This window comes from Otolemur garnettii, unplaced genomic scaffold (assembly GCF_000181295.1).
Source record: "Otolemur garnettii isolate 467f Iridium unplaced genomic scaffold, OtoGar3 scaffold00235, whole genome shotgun sequence".
Classification (NCBI taxonomy): Eukaryota; Metazoa; Chordata; class Mammalia; order Primates; family Galagidae; genus Otolemur; species Otolemur garnettii.
This window is the reverse complement of record NW_003852630.1, coordinates 1,809,897-1,836,287: the sequence shown is the minus strand read 5'-3', so window position 1 is coordinate 1,836,287 and position 26,391 is coordinate 1,809,897. Positions and strand designations below refer to the sequence as shown.

Below are 26,391 nucleotides of genomic sequence, written 5' to 3'. Positions count from 1 at the left end.
CGCCGGGCTGCAGCTGCCGCTGGCACCCCCGCTGCCGCCACCGCCCGGGCCAGATGCAGCGGCCGCAAGCGACGTGACCAAGGCCAGCGGCGCGCTCTGCGCAGAGGCGCCTCGCGGGGGATCCACCGCCAGCAGGGCGTCGATGCGAAAATTTTTTGATTTTTCCATCGGCTCGTTTTGGACTGGCGATCAGGGCCCGGTGGTGGGTGACGCGGCCGTGTGCCGGTTCCTAGAGTCTGTGCCTGGCGGTGGGAAGCCCCGGGGGCTTGGTATTGTATTGTGATTATTTGCCAATAATCAAAGTCGCCGCCGGAAACTCAGTCCAGGGTGAGCATGGTCCGGGCGTCTCCTCCGTGCGGCCCGTCCCGGGCCGCGCTCACACGCGCACAAACTCCCACGCGTGCGCTTCCGCGCGTCTGGGCCGAGGAGCCCGTCTCTGCGCTCAAGCCCTCAGCGACCGCGCCGAGGCCGCTGGCGCCGTGGTGGGGACCCGCGCCCCTCCGCACACTTGAAGCGCAGCGCGCCCTCCGATTGGCGCGCGCAGCGGGGGCTCGGGGAGGGGCGGCGGCTCCACCATTGGCGGAAGGGCGCACCTGTCACCGTGCGGGCCTCCGGCTGTCCCGCCCCTGCGCCGCAAGGTCCTAAACAGCTCGCTGTGTTGAGCTGGTGTGGCCTGGCGGGGACAGCTTCTGGGCTTGGAAGACTCGGAGCCTCAACTTAGGGTACCTGCCTCGCCCCCCCCCCCCCCCAGGCTCTGGGAACCCCTGGTTCGCTGGAAAGCCCCACGGCTGCCCGAGTCCCACTCCTGAGACACCTTGTCCGGCTCCAGGCTTGCGTCTACTATGGCCTGCACCAGCGTCCCCTCCCGCCCGCTCGTCAGCACTTGAGTTTGTCCACTTCTGCCTGCGGGAGCCGGTTCGTTTCACGCTTTCAAGTGCCCACGCCGCTCCCAGGCCTGACCGCTCTGCAAATCACTGCTTTCCAGCCCTCTTCTCCCGAGACTCCAGGGTGCAGCGGGGGCGGTTTGTGTCCCTGCCAGTGGTTCTCAACCTTCCTAATGCCTCCTAATGCATGTTGTGGTGACTCCTAACCATAAAATTACTTTCGTTGCTACTTCATAACTGTAATCTTGCTACTGTTATGAATCGTAATGTAAATATCTGATATGCAGGATGTATTTTCATTGTTACAGAGGGGTCGCGACCCACAGGTTGAGAACCTCTGCTAGCCAGATTTTGAGGGTCGAGCTTCCCTGCATTGGCTGGAAAGGAGGTGTAATTGCGCGTGCGGGCGGGAGTGCCCGGCTCACGGGCAGAGTCTGCGTGCCCTCGACCTGCAGGACACACAGTCGGCTTGGAGACCATACCAAGGTGCCACTGAGCGCGTCCTGGGCGACAAGGCTCCTCCTCACTGCCGGGATGGCCAGTCGGCATGGAGGGAAAGGCGTCTCTGCTGCTGCCGTGGGTGTCCGGGGTTCCCGGGACCCAGCGTCCAGCCTCGCTGCTCCCCCGCCCCCATGCACGCACCTCAAATATTTACAGTAAAAGCACTTCCAAGGACTTTTTTGAAGCCGAAAGAATCAACACACAGGCCAAAAAGTCAAGCGGCCCCTAACAGCAGGCTTTGTCAACAGCTCCATTAGCGCAGTTACCGCCGGAGCAGGCGAGCAGGCTGAGGAGGAAAGTTTGGCGGTGGAGCCAGGGCTTCCTATGCAGGTGAGAGGTGAATAAAGGACAGGAAGGGGCTGTGGGCAGACTAGAGGGCCAAAGGGAAAATCAGTGCCAGGTAAACTTTAAAATTAGCAGCATAGTTGCCACAAGAGGGATAATCTCAAAGCCGAATACAGGGACGGTGTGGTTTCTCCTCAATGGCTTGCTCCCAGGCGAAGGCTGCTCACAGGGACTCTGGTTCTTTTTCATTACGACACAGAATGGCTCTGGGACACACAGTGTCTGTTGGAAGCTTGGGAGGGTACAGTGGCGAAGCAACAGCGACTTGGAATAAATGTCATATCGCTTTGAAAAAGCTGATTAACTAGTAAACAGAAATCACAGCCTTTACATGGACTTCCATCCCCTTTGTGTGATTTCTCTCTGGGGTGATTAAAAACTGCATTTCTGCCTCTGACTGGGAGAGGGAAAGGCTCATATTTCTTGAACACCTACTATGTGCTACAAGCTTTCCAGAATTATCTTCCTTAATCTTCACCGTGACAATCTGAGGATTTTTATTGCCATTTTCTAGAGTACAGATTCAAGGAGGATGACCTTGGTGTCCCCAAAGACAGAAAAGCCCAGAGTTTGGACTGAGACCAGGCCTGAATGCAGGGCCACACAGACCCCACTCTGATGTGCCTAACACCAAGGCCTCATCCAGTCTGTTCTCTTGGGAGAAGGAGGATTTCAAGAGGAGACCTGAGATTCTCAGCAACCTGGTCCTGGGCAGGAAGCCCTGCTGAGACCCCGCTGCCCAGGCTCCCTCCTCCCAGGGCTGGCTACGGCTCACTTGCCTTTTCCTGCATTTCATCACCCCCAGTAGCTCTGGGTGCTTGGTCCCAGAGCGATGAGTGAGGAAGCTGAGGGAAGGCAATGGCTGCCAAAGAAATATCCCAGGATGGGTCTCCAAGAACCTGCTGCTGCTCTCTCTGACCTAAAACAAGCACTTCCAGGGGTATTTAGTTGGCATTGGGGTGTATGGTCTAGATTCAGTAAAATTACTCCACTTTCCTCAACAAAATCGTTGTGTTTTTCTTTAACTCCTACTGGACTGCACCCCCTTTTTGTTCTAAGGTAACAATGCTCTCAAACTCCCGTCACACCACCCCCAAGCTTCTACTCTCCCTGAGAACAGACAGCTGTGCCACAGGTCCACTGGGTGCCACCTGTGGGCTGAGCAGAGCTGTCCTCCACCTGCAGCGGCTTCCGACATCTGAAGCTCCTTATCTTAGCAGATTTGTTTCTACCCTGTAGAGAAAGTAGGGGTTAGACAAAATGCACTCTGGGTGCTGTTTAAAAGAAGATAATATAAATATTCTATTTATATTTAAGAATAGGTTCATATAAATCGGAGGTTCTCTGTAAAGTTGTGTGGTAAGAGGCGGGGAAAGAAAGGGGCTCTCAGGGAAGTTGGGGGCCTTTGTGTGGTTTATGACGTGTGAACAGAGCTTGCTGTGTCTCTTCCTGTCCTAGTATCTGTGTTGACCCAGCCCAGCTGGCTTGGGGGCAGACAGGAGCCAGGCTTGGGTCTTGGGAAAGGCCACAAGGAGAGATCAAAGGTCTGATCCTAGAGGTCCTCCCAATCTAGGTCTCTAGGTAACTCCTCACTCCCAGCGCAGGGGGGAATCCAGCAAGAGAGAGTAAGGAGGACTCTTAATTCCCCCAAGAAAAGCAGGGAGGGCCTGGTGCACTCAGCACATTAGGAATAAACCCTAAATATTCACATGTTCAGAAAATGAAAGACAGCTGTCGTTCACTTATTTATCATTTATATATTGCTTTATTCCATGTGAAATAGGACAGGTACAATGGAGTTAACACGCAGGCAAACTTGTGGGGGTGTTGGTGCCTGAAGCCCAGTGCAGAATTTTCCTTGGCACATCCTTCTGTTCATACCTCCCACTTTTCCCAGAACTTGAAGTTTCCAGAACTGAAACTCGGGTCTAACAAACTTAAGAGGGGCTGTTCAGATCAGTCGGAGCCCTGCTGAAACCATGCACCCCCCCAGCAAGGAAACCTTTTAAGGTATCCTTCCCTTGGGAAACTGAGGCCCAAGAGTGCTGTGTGATCAGAGGTCTGGAGCTAAGCACATGGTGACAGTGGACAGTGGCACCTGCTCCTGGCTCAGGAAGTAGCTTGCTTAGGCCATGGAGTGGGGGGCCAGAGGGCCAGCACTAGAACCCAGTTGTCGGTTGGCGATGCTTCAGCCTCCTTCCCAGGTTGTCAGGATCACCAGGGGAGCAGTGTGCCAGCTAGGGAGATGGGGAGAAAAAATGGGGTCACTGGAAGGTGAGCGGAGGGGTATTCTTGGGTCCCTCCACCCGCCCAGCCCCTGCAGAGCCTTGAGGGCCAAAGGTAGCAAATTGTGAAAGCTGTGCTTTGATCGGATGACCATGACCTCCTCCCCAACCCAGGATCCTGGCCTTTAGAGGAGTCTGGAAAGGTGGGGCTCAAGAGGTGGCAGCCCTAAAGAACCCCAAACCCATGGTGGAAGTGAGCCCATGTCTGCAGTGCCTTCCCCTCGGCCCCTCTTCTCAGCCCCTCCTGCACACCTGAATTTTGTATTGCCTTTTTAGAGGGCACCATCTCCCTAACTTTACATTCCTGCTGGCTGGCACACCTGCCTGAGCTGGGAACAAGAGCCTACCTACCCCAGGCCATGCCAGTGAGGGTCCCTCTCCATCAGGCACAGCCCAAACTGGGGTCTTAGTAATAATGTAGAAAGATGCTGAACGATATAAATTTGTAAAAATCAGCAACCCATGGGCCTTCTGTTTTTGGAAATTTCCTCCAGCCCCCAGCTTTCCTGGACACTGAAATGAGGGGAGAGTCCAGCCACCCAAGGCTCAGCGGCTGGCCCCCAAGGTTCCTCCTGACACTGGGAGCTGAATGCCTTCCCACCCTCTTCTGCAGCGTGAAAGCTCCTGGGTCATAAAGACAAGAAACCCCGGGAGGGAGAAGGGAAGCTCGTTCAAGCCTCTGTAATCAATTGGGCAGCAACAACCCTCATTAGAAAGACTTCCTTCCCTGAGAAACCTGTATTCTTGCTACAAAATTTTTATTTTGTAGTTTTACACAGGGGCCTCTGTATACCACTGTGAGGAACAAGGTAAATAAATAAATCAGGTGGGATTTTTCAGAATGTTGCCACCTAAATTATGCTTCTCCAAGTGAACACTAGCATCTGAGCTGCAGCATTTGGTGAGTCTTGCAAGAGGACAGCCACCCTGGGAGACTGAGAACAGTGCACGCAGCTTCACCGGCGCCCAGTGTCCTGCTGGCGTAAAATATTTAGAAATCAAAGACTTGCTTTCTAAAGGCAGCATGTGGGTCTTCAGGTAACATCTGCTGGAGGTGCCCAGACACATGTTTCTAACCCACCTGTCCACCCACCTACCCTAGAGGTAGGAGAGGGTTGCTTGGTTGACACCTGCAACTCTGATCCAGGAACAATGCAAGCAAACACACAAAGGGCTGGTGTCCACCCCAGCCTGCACTGTAACTGCTGACCCACAGGCTGCTGGAGACAGGGGTATAACACACAGGGAAGAAGCAGAATCCACAAAAATAAATACTGCTTGGAAATATTTTAATGCTTCACTGCGTGAATTTTTAGTGCATTCTGACTCGAAATTATGGCTGAATAGTGGTGCACTAATGTCCAGCTCCATGTTAGATAATGGCAGGAAGTCTCAGCTAATTGGTCTATTTAGTAGTTGCTGAGGTGGCAGAAGCTAGCTGCTGCCAGGGGAGTGAGGGAGGGAGGGGGAGAATGTGAACTCGCAGCAGTAGGGGCCTCTTCCCAGGCCACTTCTAGAGCTGGGGGTGTCGTGAGGGATTCCCCAGGAAGGGCAAATGGTGTCTGAGGTCAAGTTCGCCTCTTCCGACAGGTACACAGTCCGAGCCCTGTCAGTTCCTAAGATCCCAGGCTTGGGGTCCAGCAGGCAGGGTGTCTGTTTGCCAGTAGGACCTGGCTGGTTGTCCTCCCACCCCATCCATCCCATTATTCCACCCGCCCTCAGGCAGCTGTTCTCTCCCTCCCTAACTCTCCCCCCATATTTTCTAAACTGGGCCTGGGTAGGGGGTGTCAAGACCCCATGCCTGCCTTACCACCTGACCTGGGAGTATTTTACCCAAGAGGAGCACCAAGGTGGAGAGGCCAGTTTCACACTCATGGTAAGTGTGTGTGCAGGGGTGGGGGGAGCAGATTTTAAATGGACTCTGACCAGCTCCCAAGTCCGGTGGGCCCCAACCCCTGCCAGGACGCCCCACCGCTCAGGGCAGGTCATTGTGCCTTCTGAGTCTCACCCAGTACTCAAACATGTCTGTGAGCGCTCAGAGCGCTCTGCCCAGGACACGAGGTCGCACCAGGCTGCACAGGTTCTGTGGCGGGTCAGGTCCGAGTGTTAGTCGCTATATTACAATTATTAGGATTCAGTAATAATAACCCCCCACCCCACTCCCAAACTTGGCCTTTGGCGGGCTTGGCCCCTACTGGGGAACACATTGCAGCAGGGAGGGTCTGTGTCCAGCCGAGCTGCACCCCTGCTCTTTCCTCTCCTCTCCCGCACAGGGCCCCAGCGGGGAGGAGAAAAGACCCAACCCCTGCCCCAGCCTCCCGGCGGTCTCCCGGGCCCTGTGCTGCGGGCAAGATAATTTGGCTAATGAACTCGTTAAAGGGCCCCTGGTGACCCGCCCCGGCCTCCCCTAGACCATCTGGGAAATTCCACTGAAAGGCTGCAGAGCGCTCCTCACCCCGCCGCCGTCTGTCGCTGCGGAAGACGCGAACCCTTGACTCTGGGCCCTTCACATTAAAATAATTACCCGGAGGAACAGGTGGCTCACTGGGGGCTTTCGGGAGCATCTGGGCTCCGGACAGCCCCGCCAGGGAGGGGAGCGGCCCACCCAGGGGAGGAAAGGTCAAGGGAGCTGGCCCAGAGCAGGAGGGACCTTCCCGGGGATTGGGGGGTCCCGGGGCACCCAGGCCTCCGCGGCCTTGCGGGCCACGGCCTGAGGGAGAGGCCGCCGCTGCCCAGGCTCTGCAGCCGCTCTGGCCCACCTACGCCGCCTCCCGGCTCGGGAGATGGGCGTTCTAGCGCAGAACCCCAGCTAACGAGCCGGCTCCGAGGCTGGAGGAAAACGTTTGGTTGGGCCCGCGTCGGGGGCTTGCCCGAAGCTGGGGGCCGCGTGGGCCCTGGGCTGGCAGCGGGGCTCACCCGACGCCGGCGCGCTCGGGCCTGTGCAGGGCAGCTCCCGCCTCTCCCTTCCCGCCCGGAAGCTCGTGCGCTGGCCGGCCGACGTCCACGCGGAGTTCCAGGCCCAGCGGCCGGACTCGAGGAGGTCCCGGCTGTGCTGCCAGGGAGCGCGGCCGCCCAGGCGCGGGGCCAGGCCTATTGCCAAAAACATATTACACTGCGACATTCTGTAAATGAGATAATGATGCATAAACCCGGATGATAGATGTGACGTGCCTGGGATGTCTTCTCTAAATTAGCTGCTCACATCGACTGCTAATAATGGTGAGTTTATGAAAGCAATTTCAGAGCAAACTGCGAGAGGGTCTTCTTACTCTAATCAGACTGCCTGGGCTAATGGACGAGGGGGTCAGGCTGAGAGTTATTGACACGCCCGTGCCCTTAACCTGTTTCCCAATAAAGCTGATTAGTTTTTGTCAATTCATCAGCTAACCGCTCTTGCTGGAACTGCATCAAAGCCTTATTTGCTCAGGGGAAATCAACAAGTCACAGATCAGCTCTATTAAGGGGCCAGGGACGCCCCAGACCTAGGCCTGCCCAGGGCTGCCAGGAGTGGTTGACAGCGTGGGGCCCACCTTACTCCCACTATGACACAGATGACTGTGGGGAAGTTACTGAGTCTGGAGGCTTCCTTCCTCTGTTACCGCCAAAGGGAGCCTTTTCTGCCTCGGGCTATTGCCTTCAAAGTTTGGGCCCAGTTAGATGTCACAGGGCAGTGGGGAGCAGAAAGGGTATGAGGAAGGGGCCTAACCCTGCATCTGACACTACGGGAACATCCCTCCTGTGCTTCCCCAAGGCAAGGAAGGTCAAGAGGGCAGGACACTGGGGCCTCCTAGGGCAGCCCGGCCTGATCACTGATTACAGACAGGTGTGACTTGGCAGGATCCTTCCCGTACCAGGGCAGGGCCTGTCTGCTCAGTGCCTCCTGGGGCCTGCGGCTGGGGGCTCGGTTTGGGGCTCCAGGTGAGTAGCTGCAGTGGGGGAGCTCTGGGGGAGTGACCCTGGCGCCCTGGCTGGTGGTTGGAGGAGAGAAGTGTGCACTGTTCCTTTAAGCCCCTGGCCACCACCATATCCCAGCCCCAGCCCCCTTCAATTTAATTTCATTAAAACAGAGCATGAATATTTCTATTAAACCTAAAATGAAATATGAAGCCATTTAGACTCTGCCTGCACCAATCACCCAGATTTATGACTTTTATTCATCACATCAAGAGCTTGGAAAAATGAATTTTCTTCACCCAGGAAGGAAATAAAATCTCAGGCTTGGTCATTTCCAGAAAGCTGTTAATTTGACCATGTGGTAATTACTTTCACAATTAACTAAAATACAAATCAACTTGACAAATTGGGCTAGTTTATATATTAATTAGCCCCCTTAAATTTATTCATTATGAAAAGACAATTTAAGGAGACCTGTGGTGTCTGTTTTATTGCAATAAATTATTGTTAGGAAATGGGCCTAATAAAATATCTTAATATTTAAGGATATTGTATATGCGGGGGGGATGCTTTATTGACAATTTCATTTTCCAATTAGTAATTTTGTTGTAATATATCTGCGAACCCGGGACTCCGGCCGATAGGCAGGATTCTCGGGCTGGGGCAGTGGGAGTAGCCGGGCGTGAGCGCGGGCGGAGGAGGGAATTCTCGGGAAGGGCCGCGCCCTGCCGGGAGCAGCTGCGCTCCCCGGGGTCCTCCTCCCTACGGCGGGGCTGATTTAATAGAATGTCGATAGAATCACTCGATGCCTTTTAGCTTGTGATCTTTATAAATGTTCCTCTATTAAATTAGAAAATGATTCTCTTCTCGTTTAATTGTATTCTTTCGTTTCTTATTCCCAATTAATTAGTCCTATCGACGTTGCAATATTTTAAGTGACTCGAGTCCGTTTCCAGTTAGAATATATGGGTCAGCACGTGAAGTTTTATACCCGACAGAACCATATAATGCGGGTTTTAACTACTGGCTTCTCATCTGTCTTAAACATCTGGCCAGAATGAGCCACCGGCCACCTTGCCGCTCCTTCCTGGGGTCGGCGGGCACCACGCGGCCCGTCTCGAGAGCCTCCCGCGCCCAGGGGCGTCGGGCAGGCCTTGACTTGGAGTTTTCTGTTGGAATCCTGGCCCCAGTCCAGTGGCCCTGAGATCGGTAGACCCTGCAGAGGGGCTGCCGCCGCGTCCCCACGAAAACCGGTGCGGCGCCATATTCTCACTGAGGGACGGGACTCCGGGTCTCTCCCTCGGCCTCGCCTGAACCGACGGGGCACTCGCGACCTCCTGCTCCTCCTTTGGACCCGTGCGATTGATCGGCCTGATTCTGGGGTGCAGACCAGAAGGGGCGCCAGGCCAGGCTGATCTGGCACTTCAGTTCCGCCCTTCTGTCCACTTTTTAAAAGACCAGGTTTCCTCTGACCAGTTCCGTCGACCTGTGGGCGCGCCTGCAGCCACCTGGCATGACAGGTGGGCAGCTGTGCTTTGCGGGCTGCGCTGCAGCATCGCCTCCGCGGTGGTACCCCCAGCCGCACTCATCCCCCCGCCACAACCCGCCTCCACCAGCGACCTGAGAGTCCGGCCGAAATCGCACAGGGCTCCTACTCTCCTGACAAGTGACCCATTCCTCCTGGGCAGACTCCCGGCTGCCGCTGGCCCCAGTGTCCCAGAGCGCCCACTGAGCGCCTACGGGTGTGGGTCCCCCAGGCCGCCTCGCCAAGCGACAGATGCGGGCAATGGGTGCGGGGAGGAGACCCGCCCGCCTCCCCGTCCTGCTTCAGGTGAGCCAGGCCGGCCGGGTGTCCTGCTCTGTGCCCCCTGCTCGGGGCGGGTTGTGGGATGCACTCGGGTCTGTGGCCGTGCTCGTCCTGGTGTGGCCGCGGAGGGCTCTGTCCTCACCCTCCCCTGGCCTGAGAGCTGGCCGAGGTCTGTTTCCCCGAGATTTCCCGGTTTGCCTCGCTGCTCTCCTGCCCTCCCTCCAAGGGAAGGAAGTCAGAAGCTGTCTGTTTTGTGTGCTTCTCTCTAACCCTCCATCAGAAGGGTAAGGTGTCCAAGTTGTAAGGCGGGTGGAGGGAGGCACATCTCACACCAGCCTGACAACCGGGTCACTAGTTTATGAGCCACAAAAGGGCTACCTGCCCACCCGCATAGTAAGTGCATTGTCACCCCCTGCCCCCGAAGACACCCCAATTTCTCCCGATGCCTGGGTCTGAGGAAGTGAGAGACCTACTGACAAGTAGAGGGAAAAACCATCTCTGGCAACCAGGGAGCACTGGGTGACCAGAGCCTGCTGAAATCTCCCCTGCCTCCCTGACCCTGTATCCTAGTCAGTGAGCCAGGGAAAAGCACCGATTTTCCTTAATTTCTGCTGTTCAGTCTGAGCTTGAGCCACAGAGAGACCTGCCAGACCTGAGTACCAGTGGGCTGGGGTTGCACGTGGAGGGCCCCCCTTTCCATTCCTGCTGGAGAATCTACCGGCTGCTGCTGGGGGGGGGGGGAGGCAGCCCCTGCCCTTGCTCTGAGTGACACTTCATGTGTGTTTTCTGATCTCTTGGCCTCAACCAGGCAATTTAAGATGATTCAAGTCGGCAAGTGCTTATTAAGCCACTTTGTGAGCTCAGCTTGCTACTAAAGGATAAGATGAAGAGGTTCCTTTCTGTGCTCAGGGAACTTAATACCTTCTTGGAAGAAAAAAAATGTGCACATAGGAAACAATTGGAGGGCATGCCCAGATGAGCTGTAACAGAGGACCAGGACGGGGAGCGGCACCTTGGCAGGGCAGAGGAAAAGCCTGACACTTACGTGCCTGGACGCCTCCCAGGGTGCGTTTCCCAGCGTCCTTCAGAAGGAAGAGAACATCCAAGTGCACTGGGAAGAGTGACAGGATCTTATTTTTGTCTGAGATCTCATCTCTACAAAAAATTTAAAAATTAGCTGGGCATGAGGGGGCCTATCTCTAGTCCTAGCTACACAGGAGGCTGAGGGAGGAGGATCACTTGAGTTCTGGAGTTTGAGGTTGCTGTGAACTGCGATGATGCCACCCTGGGCAACAGAGTAAGCTGAGACATTGTCTCAAAATTAAATAAATAAATACATAAATAAAATTATGTGCCCACTGAGCAATATCTCTCCTCCTCCGCCCTCACCCCCGGCTTCTGGCAGCCACCTTTCTACTCTCTGCTCCTCTGAGTGGGACAGTTTCAGATTCCACATACAAGTGAGACTGTGCGGTATTGATCTTTCTCTGACCTATTTCACTTAGCACAATGCCCTTAAGTTTCACCCATGTTGTCGCAAATGGCAGGATTTCCTTTTTAACGGCTGAATAATACTCCATTGTGGATTTCTACCACGTGGGGTGGATGTTTGGGTTGTTTCCATGTCCTGACCATTGTGGATAATGTGATAATAAACATGGGACTACAGATGGCTGTTTCAGAGTTGACTTTGTTTTCTTTGGTTATATATTCAGAAGTGGGATTCCTGGATCATATGGTAATTCTAATTTAAACTTTTTTTTTTTTTTTTGCAGCTTTTGGCCAGGTTCAGGTTTGAACCCCCCACCTCTGGTATATGGGGCTGGTGCCCTACTCACTGAGCCAGTGGCTAATTTAAACTTTTTGCGGAATCTTCATGCTGTTCTCCATGTGGCTGTACCAATGCACAACCCCACCAAGTGTGAGGAGTAGGGCGCTGGCACCATATGCTGGAGGCAGTGGGTTCAAGCCTGGCCCCGGCCAAAAACTTCAAAAAGATAAAAAAGAAAATGTAATGTCTCCAGATTTGTCCTTTTCTCAAGATTATTTTGGCTATTTGGGAACTTTTGTACTTCCACATGAATTTTAGGAATTTTGGAATTTTGATAGGGATTGCATTGACTCATTGGATGGCTTCAGGCAGTGGGAGACATTGTAACAATATTAATTCTTCCCGTCCATGAACATAGGATATCTTTCTGTTTAATTGTGTCATCTTCAATTTCCTTCATGATTGTCTTACAGTTTCCAGTTCACAGATTTTACATGTTGGTTAAATTTATATCAAAGTATTTTATTCTTCTTCATGCTATTGTAAATGGGATCGTTTTCTTAATTTCCTTTTCAGGTATTTCGTTGTTAGAAACACTACTGATATTTGTCCATTTTTGTGTCTAGCAGCTTTACTGAATATGTTCATTAGTTCTAATTTTTTTTTTTTTTGCTTATGTGGAGTTTTTAGGATTTTCCACATATAAGACCATGTCATCTGCAAATGGACATTCTACTTCTCCATTTCTGATTTGGATGCCATTTATTGTGTCTCTTGCCTGGTTGCTCTTGCTAGCACTTCCAGTACCATAGAGGTTTAATAGAAGTGGTGCGAATGTGCAGCCTGGTCTTATTCCCGAGCTTGAAGGGAATGCCTTCAGCTTTTCACCATGGAGTATAATGTTAGCTGTGTGCTTCTCAACATGGTCTTTATTATGTTAAGATACATTTCTTTGGGGCTCTAGTGCAGTGGGTAGGGCATTGGGCACATACACCAGGGCTGGCGGGTTCAAACCCGACCTGAGCCTGCTAATCAACAATGATAACAACAACAAAAAGTAGCCAGGCATTGTGGGATCGCCCGTAGTCCCAGTTACTTGGGGGGCTGAGGCAAGAGAATTGCTTAAGCCCAAGAGTTTGGGGTTGCTGTGAGTTGTGACGCCACGGTACTCCACCCAGGGCCACAGCTTGTGACTCTGCCTAAGAAAAAATAAGATACATTTCTTCTACAGTAGAGAATTTTTATCATGAGAGGATATTGAATTATGTCGAATGCTTTTTATGCACCTAATGATAAGATTGCATGGTTTTCTTCCTTTATGTTATTAATGTGGTATGTTGAGTTTGTTGAATCATGATGTCCAATCGTTCTTGAATTCTGGGGATAAATCCTACTTGATCACAGGATATGATCTTGTTAATATGTTCCTAAATTTAAGAACACATTTGTTAGTGATTTTTGTTTTGTTTTGTTTTGAGACAGCATCTCACTTTGTTGCCCTCAGTACAATGCCATGGTATCACTGCTCACAGCAACCTCAGATTCTTGGGCTCAAGCGATTCTCTTGTCTCAGCCTCCCAAGTAGCTGGGACTACAGGCACCTGCCACAACTCCTGGTTATTTTTAGAGACGAGGTCTTGGTCTGGCTGGGGCTGGTCTTGAACTTTTGAGCTCAGGCAATCTGCTCACCTCAGCCTCTCCAAGTGCTGGGATTACAGATGTGAGCCACCATGCCCGGCCTTGTTAGTGTTTTGTTGAAGATTCTTGCATCTCTCTTCTTCAGGGGTATTGGTCTGCTTCTTTTCTTGTAGTGTCTCTGTGTGGCTTTGATGTCAGTGGAATGCTAGCCTTGTAGAACGAGCTAGGAAGAAGTGTTCCCTGAAAGAGAGATATTTTTAAGATCTTTGAAATTGCCTTCTCTGGCCATGTCTCCTGGTAAGGGGCAGAGTGGCCGCAGCCTCCAGCCTTCACGGTCCTCACTCAGAGCATCTCGCCTGCGTGTGTGAGAGAAACAGGCCCCAACAAGCTGGGAGGGGCAGACATCAGGGATTGACCTAGACCAGAGCTAGTAAAACCAGAGATATGAGAAGACAGAGATCCAGCAGTTGGGGAAGGACAGAGGGGTGGATAACTCAGGCCATGGTAATTGTGCAGTGCTCCCAAATGTGCAGGAGGAGCTTTAGTATTTGCTTCTCGGGCATTAAAATACCATGAATCATTGACAAGAAACCAAACAGTGCTAGATCTATATAACAATTTGAACCCATATTGCTCCAAGTAAAATCAAATTAGAAGCCTTTCCCCAATTAGATTATGCAAACGCTGACACAGAGCAGGCTTGTTTGCTGTGTTCATGACATGGCCCCCACCTTACACCTGACACCACGGAGAGACTCTCGAGCACACCCACCTCGACACCCAGGCTGTGTCAACATTCTACCCCTAGATAATAAATAGGAGACACAGCACACACTGCTTTTAATTGTATCGATAAACTGGGATTAACCCCCAAGCCAGGCTTCACTATTGCAATTAAATGTCCTCAAATAAATTGTTTCCTCAATAAACAAATGGAAGGGGTTGTGTTTGCCCTGAATAATAACAGGTGTAATATTTTACTGGCTAAAGTTAAGTATTAAGTGGAATCACTTGCTAGTCCTGATTTATTCCCTGAGATCGGAAAGTCATTTTTCATACGTCATGTGCTGCTTCAGTACTGCATAAACAGCTAATAACGCACTAAATCAACCTGGCACGACCTTGCGTTTCACCGAAAGCCACCAAACTACAAAAACCTAGAGCTGGGGGTTCTCACAAGACCCAAGGAAATAGCTGTTCTGAAAAGTCAGTTGGTTGACTGCTGTTTTCTTTTTTGCCTTTATCTTCTTGGATTCAAATTCAAGTATTATGTGAAGACCTACTGAGCCATTAACCAATCCAGTAGCTCTTGATGAACATCAAGACCTCCTCTTTGTGTTTTCTGGTGGCCATGGAGCAAGCTAGCAAGTTAGCAGAAGGACGGGAGGCCGGCAGTGGGGCTGACCCCATTGCACCTCCAAGGTCTTCAGTGGCCTTTTTCCCTTAGCTGGTAAAATGGTGCAAGAATTCCTTCCAGCCATATTTCCCACGTCATCACAGGGATGCTCACCTCATTTCTGATGTCCTGGTGGACATAGATAGACTGTTAAAGCTTTTGATGTGCAGGCAAATTTCAGTATATCAGAGCTGCCCTTTACTTTGGAGGGGCTGAAAAGGGAAAAGACAGTGCAGTGTCCTTGTGTGTGTGGGAACGTTATGTTAGTTTTTATAGAATAGAATAACATTCTCCTTCTATAATAGTGTACAGGGGATAGGCCAGTGTTTTCTAAATGGCCAGTAGTGATTTGTTGAAATAAGAGCTACTAAAATTAACTAATTAATAGTTTTGAATTTTATTTAATGTTTTTGAATTTGTATATTCTTTTCCTGTGGTTCCTTAGCAAAGGATCTAGTAATGAGAATTTGTAATCTATGCATTTTGTGTTTGTTTTTTCTTTTTTTTCAGACAGAGTCTTCCATTATCACCCTGGGTAGAGTGCCATCGTGTGATAGCTCACAGCAACCTCAGACTCCTGGGCTTAAGGGGTCCTCTTGCCTCAGTTTCCCAAGTAGCTGAGACTATAGGCACCTGCCACAGAGCCCAGCTATTTTTATATCAGGGGGTCTCACTCTTGCTCAGGCTGCTCTTGAACCTGTGACCTCAAGCAATCCACCCTTCTCAGCCTCCCAGAGTGCTGGGATTACAAGCATGAGCCACTGCATCCAGTCTGGTTTGTGTTTGTTATAAACCTATGTTAATAGATTTACTTGCATATTATCTTGCTATAATTGATTAGCCCATTGCTCCTTAAACGTCTTCATTTTTCCTGATAAGCCTTATACATGCATACCAAACTGTATTTAAAATATCACATTTACAGGCTAGACACGATGGCTCAGGCCTATAATCCCAGCACTCTGGGAGACCAAGGCAGGTGGATTGCCTGAGCTCAGGATTTGGAGAATAGCCTGAGCAAGAGCAAGACCCCATCTGTAAAAATAGCTGGGTGATATGGCGGGCATCTATAGTCCCAGCTACTTGGGAGGCTGAGGCAGGAGGACTGCTCAAACCCGAGACTGAGGTTGCTGTGAGCTATGACGCCACTGCACTTTACCCAGGGCAACAAAGTGAGACTCTGTCTCAAAAAATATATATCAAATTGCTTTTTAAAAAAATTAATCAAACGTACATGCGCTCCTGTTCCACGTGAGAGAGATAACGCATATGCCCCACTGAGCTGAGCTGAGTTCAGTTCCAAGAGACTCTGAAGACTTGAGCTAAGGCCACCTCGAAGAGAGAAAGCACAAGGTTTCAATTAAGCTTTTAATATATTGAACTTATCTGAAGGACGCTTCCCATGACTACCTTCCTAGATGCCTGGAGACCTGGAGACTCCAGGTTGGGATTTATTGATTTAGTTACGGAGCAATTTAGGGCACATTGTATTAATATTCCCGTCATCCGTATCAGTCACCTTTATCATTCTAAATGATTACCAAGCTACACTTATTTTTAGTTAGTGAATCTTTCATACTCAGATCACCACCAGGGGAAAATGCTTGCTTAGCTCCTACACAGGCAAAAAATATGCACAGGAACTATTAGATGACTTAAATATATCAAGACAACCTTCCTTTTAACTGATGGCCTGCCTACAACTTAAGAGAGAGAGTTTGCTTTTCCCAAACTATTATAAAACATCTCTAGATGATAAAGCGTATCTGATGTAGAAGATAAAATATTTAACACGTAGGACCTTATTCGGAGCATGAATATATCTACAGATAATTGTAAGTTCCTAGGAATACTTGATGGGAAATATATTGATAATACAATTTTTCTTTTGAAAGGGATTGTAATGATTGCAAATTTGGTTTAATAATTAAATTAATAAGAACTATTTGATTCAAACACGAGTCTTTTAATGATATACAGAGTTAATAATATCTGTCTTGCCAGCTAAAGAGGTTTTAAAAGACTGCATTGGGTAATCTGCAGTTGAGTACCTATCTGTCCTTTATTAATGCAACATTAACCTTTATATTAAAATGTGTTTAAGTGTAGTCTCTGAAAGTATTCAAGAAAAACAAGCACAAAATAGTTCACAACAATATCCTTATTGTACTGTTGTGAATAAAAATGTTATATGATTGTCTTAAAAAGATGTGGCTTTTTAAATTTTAGGAATAGAAACAGAGGTAAGAGTTACAAATCAGTGTTGTGATGTTTCAGACCAGGCCCTTGGGAGAGGAAGTTTAGAAACACACATCTTTCATTTGTTTGTTTGTTTGTTTGTTTGAGACAAAGTCTCAAGTTATTGCCCTGGGTAGAGTGTGGTGGCATCACAGCTCACAGCAACCTCAAACTCTTGGGCTTAAGCAATCCTCACGCCTCAGCCTCCCAAGTAGCTGGGACAAAAGGCACCCACCACAACGCCTGGCTATTTTTGGGTTATAGTTGTCATTGTTGTTTGGCAGGCTGGACTGGATTCGAACCTGCCAGCTCTGGTGTATGTGGCTGGTGCCTTAGCCTCTTGAGCTACAGGCACCGAGCCTAAAAACACACATCTTCATTTTATGCTCAGTAGTGTGAAGGTGCTGTACCAAGGCAGGGCAGGTACAGGGGGAGGGGGCTTGGCTTGGGAGCCAGGTGGGCCTGGGGTCAGGGCCCTCACCCTGAAGGCTGCTACGAGACCCCAAGCAAGCCACTCAGTGCCTCTCAGCTTCAGTTTCCTTACGTTGTCTGTAAGATGGGGATGATGTAAGTCATCCCCAGCAAGGGCACTGGGGACACTGGGGATGCATGTGTGGTGTTCACATGGGCACACTGAGTACTGAATGCTTGTTCAATTTATATTGGTTTTCTTCGTGTTTTGTTTTTTGTTTTGAGTCAGGGTCTTGCTCTGTTGCCCAGGCTAGAGTGCAGTGGAATCATCATAGCTCACAGCAACCTCAAATTCCTGAGCTCAAGTGATCATCCTATTTCAGCCTCCCAGAGTGCTGGGATTACACTCTACCCACCCTCAATTTGTATTAAATTTTAGTGTCCAGGGGTGGTGGAGGGAATTTGTATGAGTGCCTGTATGCCTAAAAACAAAAACTGGAACCCAGAAGCCACATCTTGGTCTTTGCTGTATGCCAGACTGTGGCCAAAGCACATGGCCTCATTCACTCCTTATGTTTCTCTGACCACAATTCTGTTAGTGCTCCCTTTCCCAGAACAAGAAACGGAGGCTCAGAGAGGTAAATAACCTGTCTAAGATCTCCTGCTGGTAAATCGACTCATACCTAAGTTTGGTCTGTGCCTCTGGCATGAGTTGAGATTCAGCTGGGGTCAGGCTGAGCCAATGTTCCCTGCCTTTCAGCTTCCGAGATCCACAGCACCTGCTGAAACAGGAGGGATCCTGAGCTTGTCCTCCTGTCTAGCCCCTTTGGGGTCCTGTCAAGTGTCTGTGGCTGTTGACCAGCTAGACTCTGGAGACTCCCTGCTGGTCACAGCCTTCCACCTCTTCCAAACTCAGGCATTTTCTAGGGATAGAAGGGTGCAGGGACCTGGGCAGCCTGACATTCCCTCAGAGGGAAGGGCTTGGGGAGGAAACTTGTCCAGGATGGTGGTGGCAGCTCATGTGTGTCCACAAGCTCTAGTGTCCTTGTCTCCTGGGCAGGGAATGGGGCCCAGCCTGCAGGGAAAGGCAGGTATCAAGAACAAATGTTCACCAAGGTCTTACAGAAGGCCATGCGGTTTGACGTGCCTGAGAAGCTTCTCTGTCATCCCTGCTTTCCAGATACATAAACTGCCAAAGGAACTTCCACAAAGCAGTAGAGTTTGTGAGTGGCAAAGTGCCCCAGAGTCTGTACTGCAGTTGTGTGTGTGGTGGGGGGTGTCTCTGGGTGTCGTGGGGGCCAGCTGGAAGGGAGGCAGCAGCTCCATCCTCAGGTCCTCAGGCAGTTGCAAGAGTGACAAGTGGGCTGCTGCACTCAGCCCACAGATGTCCTATGGTGCTGGCCAGGGACTCCAACACTCTCACAGTCCTATCCTGCTGGTCCTGAGGCCTGGCTGGACTGAGTCTTCACCAGCCTCCCCAGGTGCCAATCCCGTATAAGGCCCGAGACCTGATGGGAGTTCTCACCCCCGGCCAGTTCTCACCTTCCTCAGACTGACCCTGAGGAGTTCCAGACAAGCTTGCCATGTGTCCTGGAGAACCGTGGCTGCCACAATGGAGGCCAGAGCTGGTAGGGTGAGGCGGACACAGAGGTTGAGAACCGTGGCTGCCACAATGGAGGCCAGAGCTGGTAGGGTGAGGCGGACACAGAGGTTGGGAGAAAAGTGGGCTGGGCCTAAGAGAAACCAGGAAGTGGGAAGCACAGTTGAGGGAGCAGGAAATGGGCCAATTGTGTGGGCCCAGACTACCTTCCCTCCATAGCTTCCTCAGCAACTGTGGGTCTGCAGGAGTTGGGTGGTGGCTGATTCTGAGACTGCAGAGCAAATTGGGACTTTACCAGGCACTGGACAGACACCTGGGCTATGCAGTGGGGGCACCTTCAGCACATGTTCTGAGGGGACCAGAGAAGGACACATGACAGCACTGGGATGTCACAGGTAGTATGCCTGTCCACAGGCACAGGGGACACAGCCATCTCTATCTTCAGAGGACTTTCCAAAATGCTATTTATTAGGTGCTATTTTTTAAAAAATTAATTTCCCAAGAGGTTCCTCTATATTACTCTAATTGCTTTTCTTTGACTAATTTTGTTAATTGCAGCTTTATGAAAAAAAAATCCTACAAATATTTCTAGATGAGGTGTCTTAGTAGAATGCAGCTTTCAGAGAGGCCTATGATCTTTACGTCTGGGTTTTATATGGTCCCGTCTGTGGACACTGCTTTTTGATTAATATTGTGTATAACATTCCTTAATGCATCAGCAGAATTAATTATGCAGAAACATTCAGGCACACAGACATTATATTGATGAAATGACGTTTTATTGACAAAATGACAGTTTAATACCAAGCTTTTCTGAAGCCGTATATCTAATCGATTGCCTCAATTCTGATAGCAAGCCCGTCAGAGTGGGAGCGAGGTAAATCTGTCCGGTCTTCACCATATGCTCCTGTAGATCAATCTGGGGCACTGCAGACACGTGCTGTAGATTTCTGTACAATATTCTGATTTGGGTTAACCTTCTGCATAAATAACACAGATTGTCCATCCCTGGTGTGTGTATCTGGCTTATATGACATTGCGTTTCTTTTACAAGATTCTGCAATTTGCACCTTTTACTGGCTGAGGCCTCCTTTCCACTGGCTGTCTTAAAGAGTGAATTGTGTTCTCCTAAGATTCACATGTTGAAGTCTTTTTGAGACAGAGTCTCACTTTGTTGCCCTCAGTAGAGTACTGTGGCATCATAGCTCACAGCAACCTCAAACTCTTGGGCTTAAGTGATTCTCTTGCCTCAGCATCCCAAGTAGCTGGGACTACATGCACCCACCACAATGCCTGGTTGTTTTGGTTGCAGTTGTCATTGTTGTTTGGCAGGCTCGGCCTGGATTTGAACCCGCTAGCTCCAGTGTATGGGCTTGGCACCCTTAGCCGCTGAGCTACGGGCACCAAGCTACATATGTTGAAGCCTTAACACCCAACCCCTCAGAGTGTGACCTAAATTGGAGGTGGGGTCTTTGCAGTTGGTCAAGCTAAAATGAGATCTTCAGGGTGGGTCTTAACCAAGATGACCTATGTCCTTATGAAAAAGGAAGCTTGGACAGAGACAGGCTGATCATGAGAATGCCACATGTCCACAAGCCAGGGAAGCCCAGCGGCTGGAAGGAGGCCTGGGACATGTACTCCTCAGAGCCCCCCTGGGCTGTGACCCCAATCTCTGACTTCTGGCCTCCAGATGGAGGGAGAATTTGTTGTTTAAGCAACTAGTTTTTACAGTGTTCTGGAAATCCTGGGAGACTAATCCACTCTGTTTTCAACTAGTGAGTATTTCTCTATGCTCCCTTTCTACTCAGAGACTGCAGAATCTGGGGTTGTGAAGATGTGTGATCTGAGGGCTTTGCTATGGGCCAGGTTTTCTGGGACCTGGTGGCTCCAGCTTACATGGGGTTAGGTTGTAACTAAATATGGGTGGTGGAAATTGTAGTGAGGAGTGCAGCCTCCTAGGTTTGGGGCGCCCTGGGAGCTGGGTCTCCCAGGGAGGGTGGAGCCTGAGGCTGGCAGCAGGTATGAGCTGGGATACAGCCTGGACAGCACCTGCTTCCATCCAGTGGTGTTTGCAGTGCTGTCCTGTGAGGTGGTTTGGAGCAGGGTGCTGAAGACGAGTGTACGCCCAGCTAGGGCCTCCCCAGAGGTTCATGTCAAGGTCAGTGACGACCATGGAGCCCACAGCGAGTCTGTGGCCATGATGCCAGCAGCCTCCAGGCTGCCTCAAGGGCAGATGAGGGAGCAGCTTCCCCAAGACTCAGTGACTCTGGTCAGTAGTTGGCCAGGACCTGCTGCTTGGCAGGAGGTACCTCAGAGCTGCTGGCAGTGGTGGTTTGCGATGCTGGTCTTGAGCCATTTTCTGTGCTGATGGGAATCCACATCCCTCTTCAAGCACTCTCTTAATTGGCAATTTCAGCAGAGAGGAATGAGAATCATTACTTGGTATGGTTTCATCTGCTCTTCTGTGTCCCGAGCATCTATCAGAATGGACACATCCATCTTCATCAGCAGTAGTGAGGCTGCCGGTGCTACTGGAGCCGTTTCTGCACTGCCTAGGCTTGATGGCTGTGTGGATTACCTGTACCCTTGTGCAGCGTCTTGTCCATCTCCCAGAAAGCCCTGCACTCACTGGTGGCACAGAATTTGTACATCAGGCAAGGCTTCCAAGTTGTGTGTGTGTGTGTGTGTGTGCGTGTGTTTTTAATTCCCTTGTGGTTGCTGGGTCATGCATAAGTCTATGGGTAGCAATTTCAGGAGGTGCAAAACTGCTTTCCAAAGTGGCTTCATCATTTCATGTTTCCACCAGCAATATCTGAGGGTTTCTCCACCCCTCCCAAACCTGTGCTGTGTGTCTCCCTTATTAAAGCCGTCCTAGCAGGTGTGATTTCATTTTCCTAGTGGCTCATGATGGCAAACAGCCTATCACCTGGTTATTGGCCATTTGTCTATCTTCTTTAGACAAATGTTATTCAGATCCTCTGTCCATTTTTTTGCTCCTGTGTTTTATTCTAAGATTTTTATACTTTTAGTTCTTACATTTAGGTCTACGCTCTATTAAGTTAATTTTTTTGTATGGTCTATTTGTTCTTTCACATATGAATACTCCATCATTGCAGCATCATTTGCTGAAAAGGCTGTTCATTTCCCAGCACATGTCTTGATATTCTTTTTTTTTTTTTTGAGACAGAGCCTCAAGCTATCCCCCTGGGTAGAGTGTCGTGGCATCATAGCTCATAGCAACCTCCAACTCCTGGGCTCAAGCGATTCTCCTGCCTCTGCCTCCCAAGTAGCTGGGACCACAGGCGCCTGCCGCAACGCCCGGCTATTTTTTGGTTGCAGCCATTATTGTTGTTTGGCGGGCCTGGGCTGGATTCGAACCCACCACCTTAGGTGTATGTGGCTGGTGCCTTAGCCACTTGAGCCACAGGCGCCGAGCCGATATTCTTGTTGGAAGTCAGTTGACCACACACACAAAGGCTCATCCACACTTGGGTCAGCACTACCCTGTCGTGATCACTGCAGCTCTGCAGTAGGTTTTGAATTTGTACGAGGTGGTCCTCCCACTTTGCTCTTCTTTTCCAAGACTACTTGGCCATGAGTGGTCTTCCATTGTTCCCTGGGCCCCTCCACATAGGCTTTACCCCTCCTTCCCTGAAATTCTTCTCATCTTGGAGATTGCTGCATGGCTGAATCCAATGCCAGTGCTCAGGGCACATCACTGAGACTCGGCAGCAGGTGACACCACTCGCTCCCTCATCTTCCCTAAAATGCTACTTCCCCGGGCTCCAGGATATGCCTCTTTCCAAGTTTCCTCCCTTTCAGTCACCACTCCTTCCCGTCTCTGCTGGTCCCTTCTCTTTCCCTGAGTTCTAAGTGTCGGGATGGAAGGTCCCATCCTCAGCCCTCTTCTCTTCCCCATGTCAGGTTTCTCCCAGGGACGTCATAAAGCCTCATGCCTTTGAATGCAATGGACACACTGACAACTCCTGTGTGTGCGTCTCTGCCCTGGTTTGTCCCTGGGTTTCAGACTTACGGATCCAGCTGACACTGACACCCCCTCGGGTGCCTCATGGGCGTTTCAAACTTAGCCGTCCCTGAACCAGACCTTGGCCTCCTCTCCCATCAGGCTGATGTCTCAGAGTCACTCTGGACACCTCCCTCTTGTGCCTGCCTCCTGCCCTGTCTGCCAGTCGATTCTCTCAGCCCCACCTCCCAGCAGAGTCCAGCACCCATAGAGGGGTCACCAGCAGCAGCTACATGCCATCCCTCCCCGGCAGCAGAGTTTCCTGCATAATTTTCCTGCTCTGCCCACCCCAGTGTGGCCACCCTGGTCATCCACAGGAGCACCCTGGGAGGCTGAGGTGGGAGTCGGAATATCGCTTGAGCCCAGGAGCGTGAGGTTGCAGTGAGCTAGGCTGACGCCACAGCACTCTGGCCTGGGAGACAGAATGAGACTCAATCTCCAAAAAAAAGCAAAAGAGAAAAGACGAGTAGCTAGTGAACACACAGAGGAGGAACAGTGTGACTTGTGAGCTGCACAAGAGATCTTAAAAGGCTGGGATGGCTAGAAGTCACCTAAGCAGACACATGCTTTAATCCAGCCAGTTACTCTTGGCCGTGTCTGCAAATGTGGGAGGACAGGCTGTACGTAAATGGTGCAGCTGCACAAACGTCTGACTCCTGTGCCCACCCGCCAGCGCAAAGGCAAAGTATCGACATCTTGTATATAGGCACCCGGGAATGCTGTATGAAAAGAGATATCTACAATGCTAATGAAAATGTAATTGATGTAAAACTGCAATTCTTATAACAAATTCAGAAGGCAAAGAGCTTGCTTGTAAAACAGATAAGATTAGAGAGAGCAGCAGGAATCCCAAGACATCAATCCTGACCGTGTTTCTGGAGCCAAACACTAATAAGTAACTGATCACTTTAATTCATATAGGTACCACCGATATTTATTGTATCATCCACATCGAGTTTCCCTGTCACTGAATAAATCAAGGACAGCGCCTCCCTATTTCGTCTGCTTGTCCTGGACAGTGGCAGATCATGCTATGATCCAAGAGGCACGTGGGAGGAGCGTGAACAGGCCCTCCAGGCCACCAGCGAAGGGCTGGCGCTCACTTTCTACCTGAGACTGGGGCCCGGCCAAGCATCTGACACAGGAAGGGCTGGGCATCAGGAGTCATGACATTCAGACATAATTTTTGTTCTCAAACCTGTTATGGTAGTTAAGCTGGGGCAAGTGTTTGGACTTCGCAGAAGCACACCAGGGCAGCGACCCCTCTGTAGGCTCTGGGCCTAGCCAGGTTGATCCTGAAGGTTCCGTAGGGTCAGTTGCCTCCTGGAAGGGTTCTGATGCTGGAGATGCAGGTGGAAGATTGGACACAGGAAGAAGGAAGAGGCCAGGTGTTACTTCCTCTTGGTGACTCAGTTGCCCTTGGCAGCTGGGGCAGAGGCTCATCTGGGGCCCCAGCCACCTCTGGAGTCTAGTCGACTTGTCCCATCTGCTCTGAGAATGGTGGTGGCTTCAACTGCCGCAAAGTCCTGTGGGGCTTCTCTGTGCCCTGCCTGGCTTCCCGTCACCTGAATGGCCAGTTCCCCACTTTATTTCCTGTTATTATAAATACAATCATGAACCCCTGGGGCACACTCTGAGAAATGTGTCCTGAGGTGACTCCATAGTAGTGCGAACATCTCAGAGAACAAACCAGACTGCAGCCTGCCCGGCCCCGGGCCTCACAGCGGCGAGGCCTGCCGCTGGGCCCAATTCTGTGCTACAACACTGGGCAGGTGTCTGTGCACCCAAACAGAGGAAAGGCACAGTAAAACTATGGGGTGCCAATCCTGTGGGACCAGCGTTCCTCTCACAGCCCCTCATTGACTGTGGCTCTAGAACTTTCTGTCTTCCTGGGTGGGACCTGACTCCAGACCCCCATCCTAGATCAGGGACCCTCCAGGTGCCCCAGATTGCGCTGGCTGTATGCTGGGATCCAGGTGCAGCTCTCAGATGAAAGTCTTACGGTGTGTAATACCAAATTGATGGACTTAAGACAGAAAACAATTATACTCAAATATACCTCAGAAATCATCTAAAAGGAGGGGTGTGGAGCAGTGTGCACCTCTTCACTGGTGCACTGAATGACAAGCTTTGAAGGAACAATCTGTAAACAGTGTCCTGGGAGCTCTGCAGAAACGTGTGTGCGGAGGTGTCCGGGGTGACCAGAGATGGAGGCGCCTGCACTTTCCGTGTGGGCGGAGTCACAGGACGAGCAGCGGCTGCAACTGTGGTCTGCTGGGCACGTTCTTAATTGGAGGGCGTCCTAAACTTCAGTTGGAAATCAGTGAGAATAAAGACATGATTAGTTCTCACTCAAGTTCACAGACCTCTTGGGGTTCTCTGGAATCCATACTAACAACCATGCTGTAGATAAAACAGATGTCCCCCTGGAACTTCAGGCTGGGACCTGCTGTCCTTCCCACTTCATCGTCACCCAGGTTTAAGTGGCCGTCACTTTCTGTCTTCCCGCAGACGTCTGGCCACACTGTTGCCTGACCACCTTGTGAACTCCTTGTGGAGTTAAAGTCCTTAGTCTTTGAGGCTGAGTGTTCTCGGCAGGCGCCACTGTCTGGACACAGCAGAAACCCGCCTTTCCCGAGACCAGCCTTTTGGGCTTCAGCTTCCAAAGCCCTTCAGGCATGTCCTCCCCAGGATGGTGTGGATAAGTGCAAGCACAACTCCACTTTTAATATTTTAGGGAAATTATACAATAATATATTTCCTCGCAGGAGACAGTTTCCTGGCCCCAAACAAAGCATTAGTCAGCTGTGGTGCGAGCAGCCTTCGTCCATAATGGAGTCACGTGCGTGGGGCTCTGGCCTCCCCGAAGCTCTGAATTAGGTCACAGAGACTGCTGTTTCCTCAGGCTTGGAGGGCCATACCTCCACCCAAGCTGTCCCTGGCACCAAGGAACTGGACTGTTTCTCCATCCAAGGACCCGAGGAAATTCAGCAAACTGCTAATAAGAAGTGAAAAAAAAAATCAGTTAACCGACTAGCTGTTCAAGTAAATTGTTTTCCCCTTTAATTATAAAATTAGCCACATGGCAGTTACACATGGTCATGGAGTGGGCGCTGTAGTCACTGACCACACACGGCATTACTGGTCTCCTGGGGCAGCTGTCACAAAGTCTCACACACTGTAGCCTAAATAACTAAAACGTGTCAATAAGGCTGAAGTCCAAGATCAAGGTGATGGCTGGTTCCTGCTGGGACTGGCGGAGCTTCTGGTGGTCGGTGGCAGACCTCTGCAAGCCTGAGCTGCGGAGGCGTCCCCCATCTCTGCCTGCATGTTCACACGGTACCCTCCCTCTGGGCAGACCTCGGGGTCCCTGAGCTGCGGAGGCGTCCCCCCGTCTCTGCCTGCACGTTCACACGGTACCCTCCCTGTGCGCAGAGCTTGGCGTCCCTGGGCTGCGGAGGCGTCCCCCCGTCTCTGCCTGCACGTTCACACGGTACCCTCCTTGTGCGTAGACCTTGGGGTCCCTGGGCTGTGGAGGCGTCCCCCCGTCTCTGCCTGCTTGTTCACACGGTACCCTCACTGTGCGTAGACCTCGGG

At 50.8% G+C, this 26,391-nt stretch overlaps 1 protein-coding gene, 1 non-coding gene and 1 pseudogene across 2 annotated transcripts in view; all 3 read right to left on the bottom strand.

The window, feature by feature from the left end:
- MNX1 (motor neuron and pancreas homeobox 1) overlaps nt 1–491 on the bottom strand; it is a 4,796-nt gene extending 4,305 nt beyond the window's left edge. The window contains exon 1 of the mRNA XM_003802182.2: nt 4–491. Coding sequence (XP_003802230.1) covers nt 4–168 — 165 coding nt within the window. The 5' untranslated portion in view covers nt 169–491. The remainder of the gene's footprint in view (nt 1–3) is intronic.
- Nucleotides 492–6,927: 6,436 nt separating this feature from the next.
- The window catches only part of LOC100958560, a 92,846-nt pseudogene continuing 73,382 nt past the window's right edge, over nt 6,928–26,391 (bottom strand).
- LOC111722314 lies at nt 9,991–10,091 on the bottom strand. Its single transcript, XR_002771146.1, has one exon. It is a non-coding gene; the product is annotated as a small nucleolar RNA U13 (small nucleolar RNA).